At 38.4% G+C, this 19,476-nt stretch overlaps 2 protein-coding genes across 11 annotated transcripts in view; one reads left to right on the top strand and one right to left on the bottom strand.

The window, feature by feature from the left end:
• Window positions 1-297: 297 nt before the first annotated feature.
• LOC138939111 (regulator of G-protein signaling 11) overlaps window positions 298-19,476 on the bottom strand; it is a 24,785-nt gene continuing 5,606 nt past the window's right edge. For 3 of the 10 annotated variants that reach the window (XM_070306659.1, XM_070306660.1, XM_070306658.1), the window contains 16 exons: window positions 17,800-18,026; window positions 16,942-17,176; window positions 15,857-15,966; window positions 15,639-15,755; window positions 15,473-15,543; window positions 14,508-14,709; window positions 13,733-13,908; window positions 13,575-13,648; window positions 13,366-13,495; window positions 13,040-13,261; window positions 12,711-12,956; window positions 12,467-12,523; window positions 10,412-10,728; window positions 10,027-10,285; window positions 9,579-9,944; window positions 298-9,394 (listed from right to left, as the gene is read on the bottom strand). In XM_070306659.1, the coding sequence (XP_070162760.1) occupies window positions 9,334-9,394; window positions 9,579-9,944; window positions 10,027-10,285; window positions 10,412-10,728; window positions 12,467-12,523; window positions 12,711-12,956; window positions 13,040-13,261; window positions 13,366-13,495; window positions 13,575-13,648; window positions 13,733-13,908; window positions 14,508-14,709; window positions 15,473-15,543; window positions 15,639-15,755; window positions 15,857-15,966; window positions 16,942-17,176; window positions 17,800-17,871 (2,715 nt within the window). In that variant the 5' untranslated portion in view covers window positions 17,872-18,026 and the 3' untranslated portion in view covers window positions 298-9,333. Of the gene's footprint in view, window positions 9,395-9,578; window positions 9,945-10,026; window positions 10,286-10,411; window positions 10,729-12,466; window positions 12,524-12,710; window positions 12,957-13,039; window positions 13,262-13,365; window positions 13,496-13,574; window positions 13,649-13,732; window positions 13,909-14,507; window positions 14,710-15,471; window positions 15,544-15,638; window positions 15,756-15,856; window positions 15,967-16,941; window positions 17,177-17,799; window positions 18,027-19,476 lie in introns of all 10 variants that reach the window. The other 7 variants (XM_070306665.1, XM_070306666.1, XM_070306668.1 and 4 more) reach the window with 7 other exon arrangements.
• The window catches only part of Mical-like (MICAL-like protein), a 64,302-nt gene continuing 48,056 nt past the window's right edge, over window positions 3,231-19,476 (top strand). Inside the window, exon 1 of the mRNA XM_070306655.1 lies at window positions 3,231-4,207. The gene's annotated coding sequence lies outside the window, so the exon portion shown is untranslated. The remainder of the gene's footprint in view (window positions 4,208-19,476) is intronic.

The raw sequence follows: 19,476 nt of genomic DNA, 5'->3' as shown, positions 1-19,476 counted from the left end.
TGTGAGAGCGTGGTAATTGACATCCCACATATACCGCCAACAATAAATGTGCGATGTGAATACGTATAGAAGTTAATAAAAGCCCAATCATAATATTCTATATTTCGTAGCTTAGGCACAATTTCGCGAAAAAAAAATTTCCCACGATAAAATTTTTCTTACCTTTTCGTAGACATTTTTTTTCTTCTGGAAAGCTGTAAGGATCGTTCTTACAAGAGTGTAATTTAAAATACAAAAAAAAAAAAATGACATTACTCTGACGATGAGAGAGGTAACAGGTAAGTGACAAGAATCTTCGTAATGGTACTATAATATTTAATATTAGGACATTCTCTATTGACAGCTTAAAATCTTTTTTTTTTTTTTTTTTTACGGGTATATCACATATTATATATACGTAACCATCAACGCATCTCCGCGATCTTACGCATACGATATATTATTAATTAGTACGCAACTATGTTTTAACGAAACGACGATTTTACCGATTTTTTTTTTTTTTTTTTTTTTATACACTTCCGATTACCATATAATGTGAACTCATAATTGATAATGCCAATTAGAAAACGTATGCGCTCGTACGTTTTCGTAGCAATATGTATATTTATATACTGTATATTATAGAGATCTCACTATAATTAACACTTTACAAAACTATATACACTAAAGCCTTCTCTCTTTATCGTTTACAACATTAACTATAGTAACATATTTTTTCTTTCCTCCTTCCTCTTCATGTCTCTCTTCATATACAACATATTCTTTATATATATCATACAAGGGTAAGGGAAGGCAATTAAGAGCCAGCGCGATAATTTTTACGCAAATTTTATTAACAAAAATTTTATAATCAAATTATATTAACACAACAAAGTAGTGATAGACTTAATAATAAAAAACGTAGGTTCCGAACTTTCTTTCTAACCATCCTCAACGTAATTACAAAGTAAATAAAGAACGGAAACCGAGCTTTTTCAAACGTGATATCAGAAATGAGTCGCAAACATTAAATTACAAAAAATTATAAAAAGACAAACAAGAGTGAGTCGTACATGTTGTTAAAAAGCAAATTTCACAACGATTTATTTTGCGAGAATGATTAAAAAAAATCGAAACGTATGCTTTTTATTATGAAGTCTATCATTACTTTGTTATGTTAATATAACTTGATCATAATAAAATTTGCGTACAAATTACCGCGCTGGCTATTAATTGCCTTCCCTCATTTTCGTATGATATATTCGTAAGAGCCTTTATTGTTTCATTTTAATTTTAACTTTATATATATATATATATTTATATATCGTCTCCTCGGACGCGCGTTATAATAATCGTCGCCAAAGTGCGTAATATTAGCGCGTCAAGTCAAAATTCGTGTTACGCCAAATTCTAGCGCGAGGTGTACAATAATACAAAGGTATCTTTTGTTTGTTACTTACTGCTAATCGCTAAGCAACTAATTAACGTCCGCGGCCGATTGCGATTTAATTATTCGAATACTCTCCCTCCTTTTTCCATATCTTTTTTCACACGATTCTCCCGTTCTGTTGTTAATCCTCTCATTCGCACTTAATGTTTGTATTATTTCATTGCAATTAACGCGGATACTTCTCATTTCGTTGGATTTAATAACGAGGTAAAAAATAAAATACTTAAATTATTGTTTTTATTTTATATTCAATAATATTTAAATAGAGTTAATAATATATTGTCAATATTCATATATATTATTGCGATATTAAATCTATCAAAAATATTAAATGGTTAAATAAAAAAAACAAAACATATTTAGATATTTCTAAATAAAAAGATAAATATTTAAATACTTTCAAATAAAAAAAATAAATAAAAGATTAATTCTAAAAAAATATTTAAATGGTTTTAATAAAATTTCGATATAATTATTTCGAAGGAGTGAAAGGATTAATCGCGACATGCAGATAATCGTCTCGATTTTTTTTCGATCATGGACAATCAGATTGAGAACGCTCTTGGTATGCGTCTTATCGTTTCAATGAACATCGTTCTCAGGACGACGCAATTACGGGAGTGAGGAAAGAAATCGCATATATATTAACTTTTCGCATTAGAAATTAATCAAGGATAGAGAACATCTCGAGTTCTATCCAGGAAAGTCATCAGAGAAATTTTTATGCTATGTCACAGAACTATGAAAAATAATCTTTGTGTCCGTGTGCTCTATATATATAAATATATATATATATATATATATATATATATTCTTTCACACAGTAACGTCAAAGTATCGCAAATATATATGAAAAAATAAAGCGATAATTAGTCTCGCTCGAACATAACGAATTTACTCACCAACCGATGCGGCGTCGTTGCCTCCTCATCGTCGACAGCTCCATTTTTTCCGCGAGTGTCGCAAATTGACTAATTAAAGCGGTTCCACGATCAGTCTGTCACTTTATTACACGCACTTCCGACTTACCCCACGCGCGATACGATCGATAATGTACTTGGGACGAACAAATAATTCCATAATAAGAAATTGCTTGTCGTATCATTTTGCACGGCATTCCCGATATTATGGAAGCGCGAGATGCACGTCGAGGTATGAAAAATTCGAGACACGCGTCGACAATTTCGCGTTGATACATGGACGCAAAATTCCAAAAGCAGGATAGAGAGAGAGAGAGAGAGAGAGAGAGAGAGAGAGAGAGAGAGAAATTATAAAAAGAACATTAATATAGTTACGATAACATTAATAAAAGATGAAATAAATTTTAATCCTAATATAAAAACATGTATAACAATATAATATATAATAGAAAATACGAAATATTTTCATGTTTAAATAATGTTAAATTTATTTTATCACGTTTGCGATGTGTATAATTGATTTAAAGTAAAGTTTCTTCTCGTCTAATAATACGATGATAATAATAATCCACGTATCAACCCTAAATTGCCAGAGAATACGATGAAAATTAGCTGATTTTGATGTTTATACATTAAAATACGCGACAGAGAGTCAAAATTTCTATTCTAACTCCGCTCACGGCATCGTCCGCATCGTACGCGTGCTTGTGTTTGTGACCTCTACTACGCGACTCACGCACATGTTACTCAGCTGCCGCGCCGGTCGGGTTAGGTGGGAGTAGTAGTGGGGTGAGAGAGAGAGGGAGGGGGATCACGCGTCGGTCGAGTCAAGTGGGAGCGGGAGTGGGAGTGGGAGTGGGGGGATCGTGCGCTTGCTCGAGTCGGTAATGGGAGTATAGTGGGGGGATCGTGCGCCGATATCGCTCTACGTAGCTACGCGCCGTGTTGTTTTTTTGCGGTCGAAGGTATTTGGCGTGTTGTCGAGTGTGCCGAATTCGAGCTACGCAATCGCAAACCGCTACGACGGAATGTTATTGCCGGCCCGCTCGCTCCCGATTAAATAATCTCGATTTTTCGTTACCGTCGTCGTCAACGTGTCCACGATCGACGTCACAATCGGTGTGAATAGTGCGAAGTTGTCGTCGCGTCTTCTAACGAAGCGCGCTTCTCGCGAAAGCTGCCCGGAGTGATCTTCGCGTTATTTATTCGCTCGGATCGTGCGTATCGGAAGTGGAATCGAACGATCGAGTGATCGCTTGAAAGCGTTGATCGGGCGACGCAATCGCTATTAGTACACATTTTTTCTCGATATTCGTGGAATGATTTAATGCGATGTACGATAGTTAATCGGCGCGTAATCACGATCGATCGAATCGAGCGACGCGACGAGCAATCCACCGTGAAATATTATCGGCGCGTTCGTTCTCGATTAAGTAATGCCGTATCTCTTCGTCACTGTCGCCGTCGTCAAAGTGTCACGATTGACGTCACAATCGGCGTAAATAGTGCGAAGTTGCCGCCGCGTCTTCTAACGAAGCGCTTCTCGCCTGAAGTTGTCCGAGTGATCGGCTGATGAGCGAAGGTCGCGTTATTTACTCGTTCAAATTGTGCATCGTGCATCGTGCGTGTCGGAAGTGAAATCGAACGATCGAGTAGACCGCTTGAGAGTGTTGATCGGCCGACGCAATCGCGATTAATACGCATTTCTCGATATTCGTGAACGATTTAGTTTGACGGGCGGTCGTTAATCGGCGCGTAATCAACGTTACGATTCGTTTTCACGATCGATCGAGGAATGAAGGAGCCAACGAACGAGAAAACGACGACGTCGACGAAAAGGCGGGAGGATCGCTGCTCGGTAAGTGATGTTAATTTTTGTATCTGCGTTCGTTCACTCTATCCTCGACGATTCGATGTCGTTACGTTTTGTAATAGCGATCTACATACGCATCGCATTATCGTATGTGTGTATATATTATCGCATTTATTAAATAATTAAAATTACTTCTGATTTGGCTATCGCTTGATTGGCAGTGCAATTTAAACATGACATTTTGTTTTCTAAAGCACATATTTTATAGTTATTCTCTATTTAATGTCGAATAATATGCTACGAGAGATATACAAAGTTAGAGATAATGAAAAATAAATCACAGTTTACGATCAGATTTATCTAAAATTGATCGTGAAAGTAATTGATATTAAATGGAATTAATCGAAACGACATCGATTCGGTTCCAACGCGACAAGTTAATTAATTACGGAATAAGAGAGAGAGAGAGGGAGAGGAGCATAAAATTCGGAAATGATTTTGGATCTATGTAATTCGTTTTCATTTCTTTTGCCGCAAGTTTAACGACGCAACATATACTATTGTCACTAGCATTTTCATTTTAGGCTTTACAAATACGCACGCCATATGCGTTTTGCGCAAAATGTAATTTTGGCAAAAGAAAGGGGGAAAAAAAAAATCGGTAAACGAGTGTGTGAATTTCTCTCAAATTTTTATGCGCGCTCAACAACACATCGCGTGACGAAAATACAATTTGCCTTTAATCGCGCGATTAAATCGAGATTTAAAATGAATAAATTAAAAATAGATGCAAAAAATAATTGAAATAAAATTCCCGGATCCTTAGATCATCTCGTCGATCGATATTATTGACGTATCTTGAATCTTTGCACATTTGTAAGAGAATTCCTTCTTTAAAAATCAAGCATTGAATCGACTAAGATTCATACTAAAAGATACATCTCTCAAATTCACCAAGTTCTTTCGAATCTCGAGAGAATCAATTAGGGGAAACTCTTACATTCTCATAGGTAATTAATTTCTAGAATACCTGGGGGAATCTTAAGTCTAGTACATAGATTCATACACAAAAATTTTCACTCGCTTATCGATGGCATTTACATGTTTAGGCTGCTGTGTGAAAATACACACTTGAACAATTGCTTCACGTACGCGAAATCTTCGCAATTTGGCGCAAAATAATATCGCACTCGACTAATTACAGAGTGTGACTCATGGCAAATCGAATAATTAAATGTTAATCCAGCGTAGAAGCGATGTGGTGCGCTGATTTTTTCGTTTAATTCGTGCATATTTTTCATCTAAATTTCGTAAATTTTGTTCAAACCTGATAGATCCACGTTTAGAGCTTTTTTAATGATAAAAATATTCTGTATATTTTCCTTTTACCAATATAGAAAAAAATCACCATGTTTAACTCATTTAATTTACATAATATCATCATTTTTTTTTTCTTCTAAATAATAACGATGATTATTTTTTTCTGTGATCGTGAATAAAAATTATTTTGCGACAATTTTTTTTTTTTTCAACTTCTTCGTAATAAACGCAATAAAATTATTATCGCCTTTATCACAAAATCGTTACTTGTATGCTATATCTAATGATGAAAATTATAATCCATAAATTTCTGACGAAAATATATATAAATACTATTTTAACAATATATGTACAGTTCTGTGAAAACATTTTATAAAACAAAACACTTTGAAACGTTATGTAAAGCAATGTTACAATATATGCGTTATGTATATATGTATCGTGGCACCGGATCTTAGAGACTTTTTAAAAAAGTGCAACTTGCAAAACACGAATAATTTATGCAAGTTAATTTCTCTCATTACGCAATAATATTTTAGCAGTATACATTATATATTTTAAAAAGATACTCTGGACTTTTTATTCGTAACTATCATTTTGCCTACATATATATACTAGTTATGCGAGCGCTAATCACATTTCGTTCGTTATATTATATAAGTGCCATCTCTCTCTGCCAGATTAATCATGCTCGAAATAATCGTAACGTCCCTTTCTAACGCTGAAGAGTTAATCGCAACATCGGAATAGCAAAGGGATTGTTATCAATGTTTCAGAATGACTTTTATATTAAACATTATTAATCTCTCTCGACGTAACTTTTCGAGCTAAATCTGCAGTTCTTACAATGGCATGCCAAAAGTGATCGATGTACAGTAGGCGTCGCGGTTTAAAGTTATACAAAATGCGATATGTCAGGGATACGCGCTCAAGATTTGCAACGGTCCATCATTTCTGATTTAAATTCTGCCAAACGATCATCGACGAACGAATGTCAGTCGAGATCGTGGTTTGATCACAAATTGCGTATAACATAATTATTAATTAACTTAAAAAAAAAAATATATATATATATATAATCATTTATTTTGCCACAATTATCAGGAAAATTTTTCAGCTCGCGATTCTAACCAGATAGAAAATTCAAAGGATACCTTGTGAAACTTGCGCGCGCCTCCGCGTTGTATACGACAACAAGGTCTTTGGTTTGCGATGAACATATCTTCCAAGACGCGAGAAAAAGTGCGACGTACGCTATGATATATCGGAAATTATTTACACAGAATAAGCGTCCTTAGGCGAGTAATATTTTTTTTTTTTTTTTTTTTATTTGCTTCGTGGCTCGTCCACTGCTTAGAATTCGCGTTTTTTTCACCATCCGAGATTTTTTTTCCCCGGAATCCTCTGCATGAGTCCTCTCACGGATTTGACCATAGGGCAATTTTATTATCGACTCGTACATGAAAATTACGCGGGCGAATTTTCGAAAAGGTAGTTCGGTATACCGTGTGATCCGCTATGATCGCGAACGAAAGTAAGTACGGTAGTAAGTATATGATTTTCATTTCTCTCTATTACCAATCGCGCGGGACCTGTTACTCTAAATCTTATTATCGGCTAACCTATCATAAGAACGTTACGATACTTGAGTTGAGCTGCTGAATTGAACAGTACGATCGTCGTGAATACTTTTAGAATCCTTATGATTACGCTCGCATGTTCAGACCAGTCGTACACGGCTCGTTCCGCTTAAATAATTATTTAAAATCGAGTGTACTTCGCATTTTGCATGCCCGCACTCGGTATTGTGCGTAGGAAAAAAAAATACAAATACAAATATTTGATAATCGAGAAACTTGTATCTCGAAATAAAGTGAAGTCTAAAAATTCAATATTCGGTAAAAGAACTTTGTAAGCATATTAAAATCCATTCCTCTAGTCTCTACCATCTCTTTTTGTAAAACGCGGCATAATTAGGCGATCATTCTTCGTTTTCATTAGCTAAATTATCCATTTTTTTTTCCACCGAAGAGAACGAACAATCGGCCCTCAGAATTATCATGAAGTTCGCGATCGAACGTGAGACAAACGCGCGTTGCCAGTAATTAGTGTAATAATTATTTCATTCTAAGTTTAAAACTAGACACGAAAAAAACACCGAAGGTTAATACAGTCGAGAGCACAATTTATGCAATTTTTAAATGGCTCTCTTTCAATTTGTAGCGTCGAATCTCAAAGTTCCTGGGGCAGTGACAGGAGCGGAGACTCGACAGCAAAACGAACATTCCACTAATTTAACACATATCAATACTTTAACACGCTAGTCTGAATTCGTATGGATATTTTTTATTCATTTATATATTTTCTGTCATTAATTCGCGAGCGCGATTCGCTCAAGCGAGGATCAACGAGTGAAACGCCGTTTAAGATCATCGTCGTAATCGCCGTAAGTCGACTATTATCGTTTAATTGATTCGGCAAAGCGATCACGACAAAGCGGCGTGTGTACTATAACACGAAATATTTGTAATTAGACACTTACGATATATCAGGTCACGATAATTTGTCAATAATTAATATCGAACGGTCGTAAGACACAATGTAAGACACGCTAAACTCTAAGCGATTACTCTCTAACAATAAGTAAGACGAAAAAATGTGCGCATCGATGCGCTTAAATTATTGCGCGTCACGCATTGGGATGCAATATTGTTAAAATATATATATATTTTTTTTTTAATATTATATGCATATATATCGCGATATCTTCGTTGATCAAATTCCGATCAATTGGGGGTGTTGGGGGGGGGGGGCTGGTTTTTACTGTAACGCATAACGGGACATATATCGAAACGTAAAGTTTCGCGAACGCGCGATTCGCGAAGAAGTGAAAAGTATCCGGGAAAAGCACGACCATGGAGAGCGGCCAAAGGGCTCAGATTTGGCTAGCACCCTACGAGCGCGCGTTTGCGCGAGATACTGGGTCGAAACGAGAATAACGTGTTCCCAATTCGCGCGCACGAATTTACTCATTAATTTAATTATCCCTGTCTGGGAACGTTGTCGTTGAACGTTTTTCTCGATACGGAGAGTACAGTGACACGATCTACCACGTATCTATCTACTTGTATCTCACGCGACACATCCTCTACATCCTCTACGTCTCCGGTCTATGTTAAACTACCATCGTCTACGAACAACGTTGAAGACTATATTCTATAATGTCTCTATAAGCAACAGCGCCCGTCTCTTTAACGTTTTCGCAAATTATTTTGACGTATTTCCTAATATGGCACGCGTATACGTAAGAACGGTAAGTAATAGTAATGGTTTAATACAAGTCAGGAAAGAGACTAAAGAGATTTAAATGGACCCATACGTTTTGAATCCTTGTCACGCCGAGCAAACAAATCGAATCGTTGAATTACGGATCGTTAGGCCATACGTGTAGATATTAATAACGAGTCGATGCAAAGTTAGCGACTAGATGCCGACGTATATATTCACGTGGAAATATTGATTCTATCGAGCAAATTGCTCGCTTGATCCTTTATTTTGCTCCCAAACATCGTCATTTTCGACAGCGATATCGTGGATTTATCCGTAGCATTTGAATTGCGCTCGTTTGATTAGATTCTGCAACGCTTTCACGATCGCTTTATTCCAATCAAAAATGTATCTTTTAAATAATGCAGTGATCGAAACTTTGCCGGGTGAACGGTCTGAACACGCGAGGTCGGTAAAGTGGATCTAAGTGGAAAATCGAAATCAAATTCGTGTGACTGTTTTAAATGTAAAATGCAAAGATTTTTTTTTTTTTTTTTTTTTTTTTTTTGTCAACACGACAAAAATTACAGGTAACCTAAAGTCGCATAGGTTTTTACATAGGGCGCATCCACTCTACAGTTTTCCCTGAAACAGACAGTGAGCTCCGTACGAATAAAAGAGAACATTATTACGTAAGATTATTTACGTGCGAGTACGGAGTGTTTTTTTTTTTTTTTTTTTTTTTGTGTGGAAAAACGATGAATATATTCTCGCGAGGAGAGCAAGCGTAATCCTAAGATTAGGTCGGGTCAGGTCATCAGGTACTTACTCGTCCTCCCACGGGCATACTTCGTTAACATTATTGTCACGCTTCTCCCGAGGCGCCGCCTGCGCCGTCGCCGGTCGGTCTTCCTGTTGGGCGTCCGGTTCCCAGACAGGTACGACCTGCGCCTCGTCCGGCGGCTCCTCGGTCGTCACCGGTTCCTCCTCGGCCACCGGCGACACGTCCACCCCGGTGTCGGCCCGCGAGTCGGCTTCGTCCCTCGTTCTCTCCTCGACGACGATCTCCCCCGCGTCCCTCGCCGTGCAGCTCTCGCTCGCGTCTTCGTCGATGTTCTCCATCGTGGAGTTGTCGCTCGGCAAATCGCCCACGATCGCGCTAATGCTGATCAGAGGCGCCTTGGCGCTCCTCGTCCTGAGCAACAGGTGTCTTTTTGTTCTCGATACTTGGCGATTCGTCAAAATAAGATATTAATGTTATTACGAGTTAAACTTACTTGGGACTCGGTTGGCTTTCTTTAACGACGACGGATTCCGCGGATGTCTCCTCCTCGGGCACAATTTTTTCAAGAGACGATCTCTCTTCCACCTTCTCGATGACCACGTGGGAGTACTCGAATGACTGCTGGGGCGACGGATAGTTGCAGGACGACACGGACGCGCGATTCATCTCCGATAGCCTGATACGGCCGCTCGCCGAACAGGTGGAATAATTTCGCGTTATCGTATTCGTGCCGGAGCCCGAAGTCGCTGTACCTGCGCATTCGAGTGAAACGGAGATTTAATATAATTTATCGTTAGAGTTTCTCTCTGTACACGCGCGATCGATCATTTGGCGATGGATCGCTCGTCTGTCGCGTCTAATCTCTATTGCGAACCGACCTATGCTACCGCTATGTTGCAAGCTACACGACTTGCGCAGCCGTTCGGAGACCTCCGCGATGGCGAGGCTGACGTCCGACGACGAGCTGCACGAGTCCAGCTGCGCCGAGTTCTTGCGAGAGACGCGCGCTGCCTCGGCGGTATGAATTGTCGCGTGACCGCCGCTGTCCCACACGTGTCGGGCCTGATCAGCTGACGCTGTCACCCCAGACGGAGCGGCATCCGCCGCACCGTGCTCGGTGCTCGGGCCTGGCACGGACTCCCACGGGCACACGTCGTCCATAGGGCGAACCGCTACTTCCGTCGCGCCAGCATCCCTGACAACAGGAACTTTATTATATTTAGTTTTCACCGTTTGCTCTCGGCGAATTACACACGCGCTTTGTACGCGTGTTCTTTGTTTGCGTGTGTGCGCGCGTGTATTTGTATATGAATCTGTTCTCTCTCAGCATCAGTCGATACATGCATGCTAATGGTTCCATTCAACGACTAGGAGAAGTACGGGTCTCTATACATACGTGTGCGCAAGGTGTCCCGGAACTATACCGTTCGAAAAATCCCTGGCCGAGCAATGAGCGATAATTCCGGGACATCCTATGACGGATCTGGGCGATTCGCGTGTTTTCGTAGAGATTTGAATCCTTAGAGTCCTTGTGTCGCGCATTGTTGAATATAGCGTAGCTTTGCGCGATTAGGCGAAAAAAAATTCTCTTACAGAGACATTAGGTAAATTATCAAAAATGTGATTGTACGATATGAAAAGGCGGGTACGTATCTTTCTCATTGTGCAGATTAATGTGCTTGGCAAGTATCGCATGTATTGCATAAAGTATATTACATATGTAGAAACACAGAGAAATAAATAAGTCTGATACGGACAACGCAATATCAACATCAAGGCAATTATACGGAGCGTCTCAAAAAAAGAAAAAAGAAAAAAAAAGTATATATTAGTTAATAATAATTTAATTATAACAATAATTTAATTATATCTTCTTTAGCACGCTCGTCAATATTTCGAGACAATAATCAACGCATTTTCTTTGAAACACTCCGCGTAAATACAACAATAGCTGATAGTATTCAAAAACACACTGAGATTTTCAAAGAGGATCTTATATAGACAATAGGACGTCATAATATCGTCATACAATTACCAACACGATAATGTTTTACATAAATTTTGGTGAACTTTCCATAAACGTATGATTTCTTGCGGAGAGTGCGAGAGTTTTCCAACACACACCGAGATAAGAAGGATTTTGACAAAGAGTCTGGATACGAAGGTACAATGGGAGCGTGCGTGCGACGCTGAGACGCGTTACAATAATCATTCGAACCGCGTTCTTCTTTGTGTTATCCTCGTGTGCCGGATTCGCGCGCTGCTTTTTGCTCGAGATCGCTACACAGTTGGAAAATTTGGCTTGAATTTAACATATATCGCATGTCCAAACGATCCACAAAAAAATTTTTTTTTTTTTTTTTAATTTAACATACGACACTATGTTAATATTTCAATACAAAATGAATCTATAAATTTCATAGCAATTTAAAATCAATTTTGCGTAAAATCAATATATTTTTCATGGTAAAATTAACTTGGGAAGAAGAAAGTTATCGACGGTCCGCAGTCGCTCTCGCTCCTATTATAAAATAAAATTAGCATTTTTTTTCTGTAAACATTAAATCCTGTCACTAATATTACGAAACGTATCTATTGTGTAAGATTAAAAATATTGTAAATGCACATTGTTATTTTTAAATTTTTAAATATTTTCTTCAGTTGTTTTTTAATAATTCAATTAACGCAACAGCAATATCTTAAATTAACACATAAAATGTGTTAAATATTTAACGCAACAATTTTAACCGGTATATTTTTTAACAAGAAGACAAATTTTCCAACCGAGATACGTGAGAGATCGGCACGCGGAGAGACGCCAAGCGAAGAAAGCGCGAACGGACAGATGCCGTTAACGCGCCGCGCGCTTGCCGCCCGCTCCCATACATAATCGAGAGATAGAACCGTGGTATGTATTCGGGCGTGTGACTTACTGAATACTACGTGGACTAGGCCTCGAAGGCATCTTTATGAGTCGTGGTAGATCTCCCCTGAAAATACGACGCGCACGGATAAGGCTAATCGTATCGGCCACGGTCCCACCCGCGGTGTCGGCGCGAACGGATAGCATGCTAAAAGCGCATAGAGTATCCCGCCGAAGAACGGCGAGGGACAGATACGCTACTATCTCTCTCCTTTTCCGGGGACTACCTCTCGGGTCCCCCAAGCCTCGCGTACCTGTATGGGATGTCGGTGAGGTTCGATTGGCTGTGTGAGTGCGGCACTCGCGGCGCGGAGGACACGTCGCGGATACCGCAGACGGTTAGCTCGTGAGCACTTCCGGATAGGCTCCGGTCGCTTCCTCTTCGTCTACCGGCGCCGCTGCCGCCGCTGCTACCTACATTAGCGTGCTGCAACGTGCTAGACGTCGATGTCGAAGTGGAGGAAACTTTCTTCTTAGCTTGGCCGCCGAAGCCGAAAAATCTGGAACGATCGAAGGGACATTTGTCGCGTCGTTCTTTTCATCGCGAAATTACAGAATGTTTAGTAATTACGGGAGAGCCTACCTCTTCTTTTGTAGAGGTTGCACGCCAGCGGCTAATAGATTACGATATTGATCGGAACGAATAAATCTAGGATAGCAGTCCTTTTTGAGGAGTAACGTATATACATGCTCCGCGGCGGAATCAAACGTAAATCTGCTCGGATTTTTCATCTCCTGATGAACCTTCTCCATCGTTTTGCCGTCTATATTGATTTCGCAGGGAGCTCCAGGCGCCAGGAATTCTCTGTGCATTTGAACACGTCATAGATAATTTTCTTTTTCTCTCTTAAACAAATTCAAGTATTGTAACAAATAATATAATAACGCGTATAATAATAACGCGCGTACCTAAAAATTTCGTTGACTTTGTCAGGTATTTGTGCTTGGAAACTATGCCTGAGATCTTTGACCGCTAGCCAAAATCTTATATTTTCGTGGCTGTACTCCTTTCTTAAATAACTTGTAAATTCTTGTAAACCTGTTGAGGGGAAAAGGATATTTATAAGATTCGTTAATGGCACGAAGACAATGTATTGATACGAACTGAAAAGTTTTACCTGTAGGATCAGACATAAGTTCTTCCATCGACAATGCCCATCGCTTAACACGCTTCTCCGTAGGAACTTCCACTCTGGATGCGCGATAAATTTGTTATATTATTAAATTTGTCACGGATATGGATCACTTAGATATCGATTAGATATCGATTACTTACAAGGGGCTATTCGTTTGCCAAAACGTGTGATCGTCGGTGATCCATGGATTGGAAGGTTGCGGCTGTACGAACATCGGGTCGTATTCCACGTACGTGTTGAAGTATGATTTCAAATTTTCGATCGCAGTCGAAACCTTTATCCTCGTGCGTGTCAAACTGTTGCGTAAAAGGTCCACCTGAACGAATGAGATTAACACGGGCGTGTTAGTTAAATTGAGACTTTTAATAAAAATATATATACAGTTGGAAAATTTGATTTAAATTCTAACGTATATCACATTTTGCGTTAATTTAACGTAATATGGATATATTAAATGTGGTGATACTAAAATACTACGTTATTATTTCTAACACGAAATTGATACAAACTTCATAATAATTTAAAAATTTTTTAATGATATAATTAAGTTGGCAAAATTGACGGTCTGTAGTCACTCTCACTCTTATTATAGAATAAAATCAATATTTTTTTTTTTCCCCATAAATTTTAACAGATAAATCCTATCGTTAATAATACGAAACATACCTATATATCTATTATGTAAAATTAAAAATATGCGCGAATTGTGCTATTTTTACACTCTACAATTATTTTATTAATTTAACATTTTAATTGAATTAATACAACAGCAATATGTTGAATTGAAACCTAAGTATGTAAAATAAATTAACACAAAAGTTTTTTAACCGTCATATACATTCTGACGAGGAAACATAAATTTTTCAATTGTGTATAATATACCGCGAGCGCAAAATCAATCGACGGCGTTCTCACCTCACGTTGCAAATCGGCGAGGGTGCGTTTGCGTGACGGTGGTCGTGGAAGTCCGGGACGAAAGCGAGTAGGTACAGGCACGACTTCCAGGCTACTAAGACAACCGGGCGGCGGCCGATACACCCTCCAAAATGCTCGCTCCTGCGAGTCGCTCACTATCTTGTCCCCCTTTTTGCGCTCCTTGGATAGGCGTACCTGAGCCCACGCAATCAGTAGGATTTCAAGGAGTCGCGTATTCGAGTATACGGAATTTGGCATTACGCGGAACCATATATATATATATATATATATATATATATGTATATTTAAAAAGTGTGTTTCGTATAAAACACAGATTACATAATACTGTCATATTTTTTTGTCAAAAGATAAGCATCTTTCTCCTTTAATAAAAATATTCCAGAAATGCATCATTTCTGAAATATCTCATTTTTTAATATGTTAATATGTATGCTAATAATATGTAAATGTGTATGCTGTTTCTTAATTTTTCATGTAAATAATTTTTCCTGTAAAAACTTTGATAATTTTGTTATAATTAAATCTAATATTTACATTTTCATAATGAAAATATACTCGAAAAAATTTTCAGTTGACATAAAATAGATTATGGCAGCCAAATGTATCTTCCGCTTCTGATGTTAAGAAAACAGATGTGTTATACATATAATGTAAATATTAGACTTAATTATAATAAAATTATCAAAATTTTTACACGCAGTATCATTTTCACGAATAATAAAAAAACAGCATATATAAACATATACTTTCATATTAAAAAAAAAATTAGATATCTTGATGAAAAGGATTGATTTCCGAAAATTTTATCGAAGAAAAAAGATGTTTATTGACAAAAAAATACGATTATACCCCGCTCCGTATCCTATCTATTTAGGACACACTGTACATGTGTGTGTATATATACACATACAGTTTTGATATATTTATTATTATTATTAGTCACCTGCTCTTCTGCCTGTAGTTGTATTATGTCCCATTTGTTCTGCAAGTTCTTGCGCAGGCTGTTCAAAGCTTCCTAAAGACAGTACGGTTTTCTTTTTACGAATGCTCTTAAAAGAGCTTGTCAATTGCTTGTTATTGCGATAGCAATATTGCGATATCATTACGTACGATCTCATAGTCCTCGAGAGCGTGACGTTGTTTGTTCTTCAGGGTTCGTTTAGCCAGATAGATCGCGTACTCGACATTGTCAGGGGTTCTGTGTTGCCACGGCCAATAATAGGGTGTCTACGCGCATCAATTTTTAAGATAAACAATTAGATGATTCCGAACGAGAGAGTTGGAGATAATTTATTTCTTCATTTATTTTTGAAAGCTATATAACTTACCTGAAATCTATACAGAGAGCTATCGTCCTTTACAGCGAGCGTCTTGGAGTCATTCACTGGGAAGAAGTAGCCATACTGGCATAGTTGATTAGCAATATGGACCGCCTCTACTGTCAAACATAATAATGCACTTTGATATCTGAGGTGACGGTTATATCGACAAAAGCCTCTAATTGTCGTTTAGGGTCGTGCAGGTCACTCAAACGATGCGACATTGCTCTGTGTGTCGTATTTTAGTAGAATCTGTCTGTTTGCATTTTTTTTTTCCAGCGAACGTACGATACGTACGTCGATGTCCACGTTAAATTATAATTTTGCTATCTTTATAGGAAATATTTTTTAAATAATAATAAATCTCCCGTTGTTTTGATGTCGGAGCTCTCGGAGATAATGTCAACACGAAACATTTAGTTTTACTTATCAAATAATGAATTCGGTTTTTTAATTCGATTTACGAGGACATTAATTCTCGCTAAATTCATACGACGCGAATTACACGCTCGCCTCCCGCGGCGAAACGGGACTATAATCTGACGAAATTTACATTTTTCATTCTGCACGAGGAACTGTACTGTCGCGCAAAAATTTCCGAACGCAAAATCCGAAAAGCCGGGAGAAATATTTAATCCATCGTGGAAAAACGATTGACGAATTTTCTTCGCGTGTGCGAGACGAACCATTATTTATTTTCGATAACGAGGGATATATAAATAATTAATACTCGACTCGTACGGGGAGGAATGTCTCCTGTGTAATATGTGTTAATATGTAATCGATACTTGAAAGGCATCAAGCGGAAAGTATCGATACAAATGCGAATCGGAAACGGCGAAGCGAGAGTATCGATGGTGTTAGTCGTTAGCGTATCCTCGAGCAAGAGCGGTTGCGGTTGCTTGTGTTGGCTGCGGCATCGTGGCGAGACGAACGAGCGAGCGAGCGAGCGGGAGAGAGAGAGAGAGAGAGAGAGAGAGAGAGAGAGAGAGAGAGAGAGAGAGAGAGAGAGAGAGAGAGAGGAGCAGCAGCAAAGGGGAAGGGAAACAGCTGATACGATCACAGCGGTAGTAGACACATACGAGAGCCCGTACCTGATTCTTCGATGGCAAGCCGCTCCATCAGCCACTCGATAAGGTCGTAACCTGCAACACGCAGGCAGCCTACTGTAGTGTCCTGGCCGTGATGGCCGCTTACGTTTACTCCACAACGCAGGTACCGATGGCACTCACCCATGAACGCTGAAGGGATTGAGGTGAGAAATTGTTTTTGGCTGCGCACGGGTACCCCGCTCTCAGGGTCTTGCATCTCCCGCACCAGCCCCTCCATCTGCGCGAGAAAAGTTCAACGCGATTATTAGGTGGGAGATAAATTTCGTTAATTATATAGACATTGTTGGAAAATTTGGATTAAATTTAATATATATATATATATATATATATATCGCATGCGCCCCAAAACGGTCCACACAAATTTTAGCGTTAATTTAACGTAATATGAATATATTAAATGATGACATTAACACTATGTTAATATTTCAACGCGGAATTAATGCAAACTTCTAGATAATAATCTGAAATAAATTTTTGTGTAAAACCAATATATTATATCTTTAATGATAAAATTAACTTGGAAAAATGTTATTGTCTAATCGTTCTCACATCTATTGTAGAATAAAATCAATATTTCTTCTTCTGCGAATTTTAACAGACAAAATCCCCTGTCACTAATAATACGGAACGTACCACATTGTGCGAAATAAAAAAAATATACGCACATTGTGTTATTTTTACACTTTGTTTCAGTTGTTTTGATAATTTAATATTTGAGTTCAATTAACACAAGAGCAATATGTTAAATTAACGCGTGAATGTGTTAAATATTTAATGCAAAAATTTTAACCGGAAATATATTTTTTTAACAAGAAAACGTAGATGTTAAGGGATAACTACCTTGTCGAAGGCGTAAGGCCTGTGAATACGTGGCTCCTTCTCTTTCTGTTGTTGATTGCTAGAGGCCTCCATCGCGATCGCGCGCGAGGCAGCCCTCTGCGTCGCTGGCAGGAGCGGTGTCGATATCGATGGCGGAGGGGGCTGGGGAGCTGGGCCGGAGACGGGTCTACCCGAACTCCATGGGGCTCTGGCCCCATCCCATCACTCCAGTCACCCCCGCACGCCCACTGAAACACATCCGGTAAACATGGACCTCGTTATTTCTCTTATTTGTCTCATTATATGTAACATATGTATTAACGGGCATGTAATATTAGAGTGCACGTAAATACGAATGAATTTAATTATAAATTACGATAAATTTGTGCACAATATTTTTCATTTAAAGGTAGAAAATCGCCAATTTTTAAAGGGAATTTCAATCGCGGTCGGTTTCTATCGCGCTTAGATAGGGGGACTCGTGTATATAATTTTCAATTCGCTTTTATATCCTGTTATTTAATTATTCGCGTTTCCTATACAACTCATTTGCAATTAGCTTGCGTGGAGAAAGCGATGATTTTGTAAATAGAGACCCGTTCTCTCGATTAATGAAAAATAAAATCTTGATCCAAGATGCAATAAATTCTCTTTGATCCTATTTTCGGATCGCAATCTTCACAGAGATACCTGTGTACGTAAGTTTTATAGGAATATCTTCTGGACATTTTTATAAAAATAGCCGCCTTCTCGTATATCTTTATAGTGTCGTCAATTTTTAATTCCTTGCCTCTTGATACACTTTATCGACGAGAACGTGCTCTCGCTCTCATTATTTATGAAGGCATATCGGATTAAGAAAAGTCGACAAAAATATCGGGCATTTAATTAGCAATAACAGAGATAGCATTTGTATTAATGTATTAAAGCACGTTTGCGTATAATTATTTTTACACACAATCGTTATTGATAACAATATATATATATATATATATATATATATATAATATATATATATTTTTTTTTTTTTTTTTTTCGAATGTCGTTGGCATTGATCGATCGATAAGCATTGAGCATTTATTGATTGACGTAGGGTAATAAGAAACTATATGAGAATCTAGTCGAGTAATACATTTTTCAACTTATATCGTAGGCGCACATCGATTTGCTCTCTTATCTTATTGTTAGTCGGGGGCGATCTGAGGCGCTAGATCTAGTGCACTCGTACATACATACATACATACAGACATACGTACAAAGCTTACAAATGAATAAGGGTATTTCATCTTCGGGGAGATGATTTAGCTCGAATAAAAGAGAACCGGGCGCTGATGTATTGCACTTCCGCCTCCCCGACTTCCGCCGTTCCGCATCTCGCTCGTGCAACAAACTGCGACAATAATAAACCGTCGCGGAGAACGGCAAAATGCGACGGGTCGACGCTTATAAACGTTTCCCTTTCAGGTTTAAGCGGATGAAGATTTACTTTATTAGATCCGCCGGCTTCTCTCTCTTGGTCGAAATAAAACTTTCCCGACCATGCCTGTCGTAAATTCGGAAAACGTATCCGCTGTATATATCCGGGGACTTGTAGAACGAAATATAATTTGTTATTTACGTTTCATTTCTTTCTCGCGAATCATTTTCCACAGTCGAGAATACAGCCGAGATCAGTACTCTGCGTTGATACCACTGCTT

Source organism: Polyergus mexicanus, unplaced genomic scaffold (assembly GCF_030449975.1).
Source record: "Polyergus mexicanus isolate NDT 795.1 unplaced genomic scaffold, iyPolMexi1.0 SCAF_13, whole genome shotgun sequence".
In the NCBI taxonomy this organism is placed as follows: domain Eukaryota; kingdom Metazoa; phylum Arthropoda; class Insecta; order Hymenoptera; family Formicidae; genus Polyergus; species Polyergus mexicanus.
The sequence above is the reverse complement of the archived record's forward strand: the minus strand, read 5'-3'. Positions and strand labels throughout refer to the sequence as shown.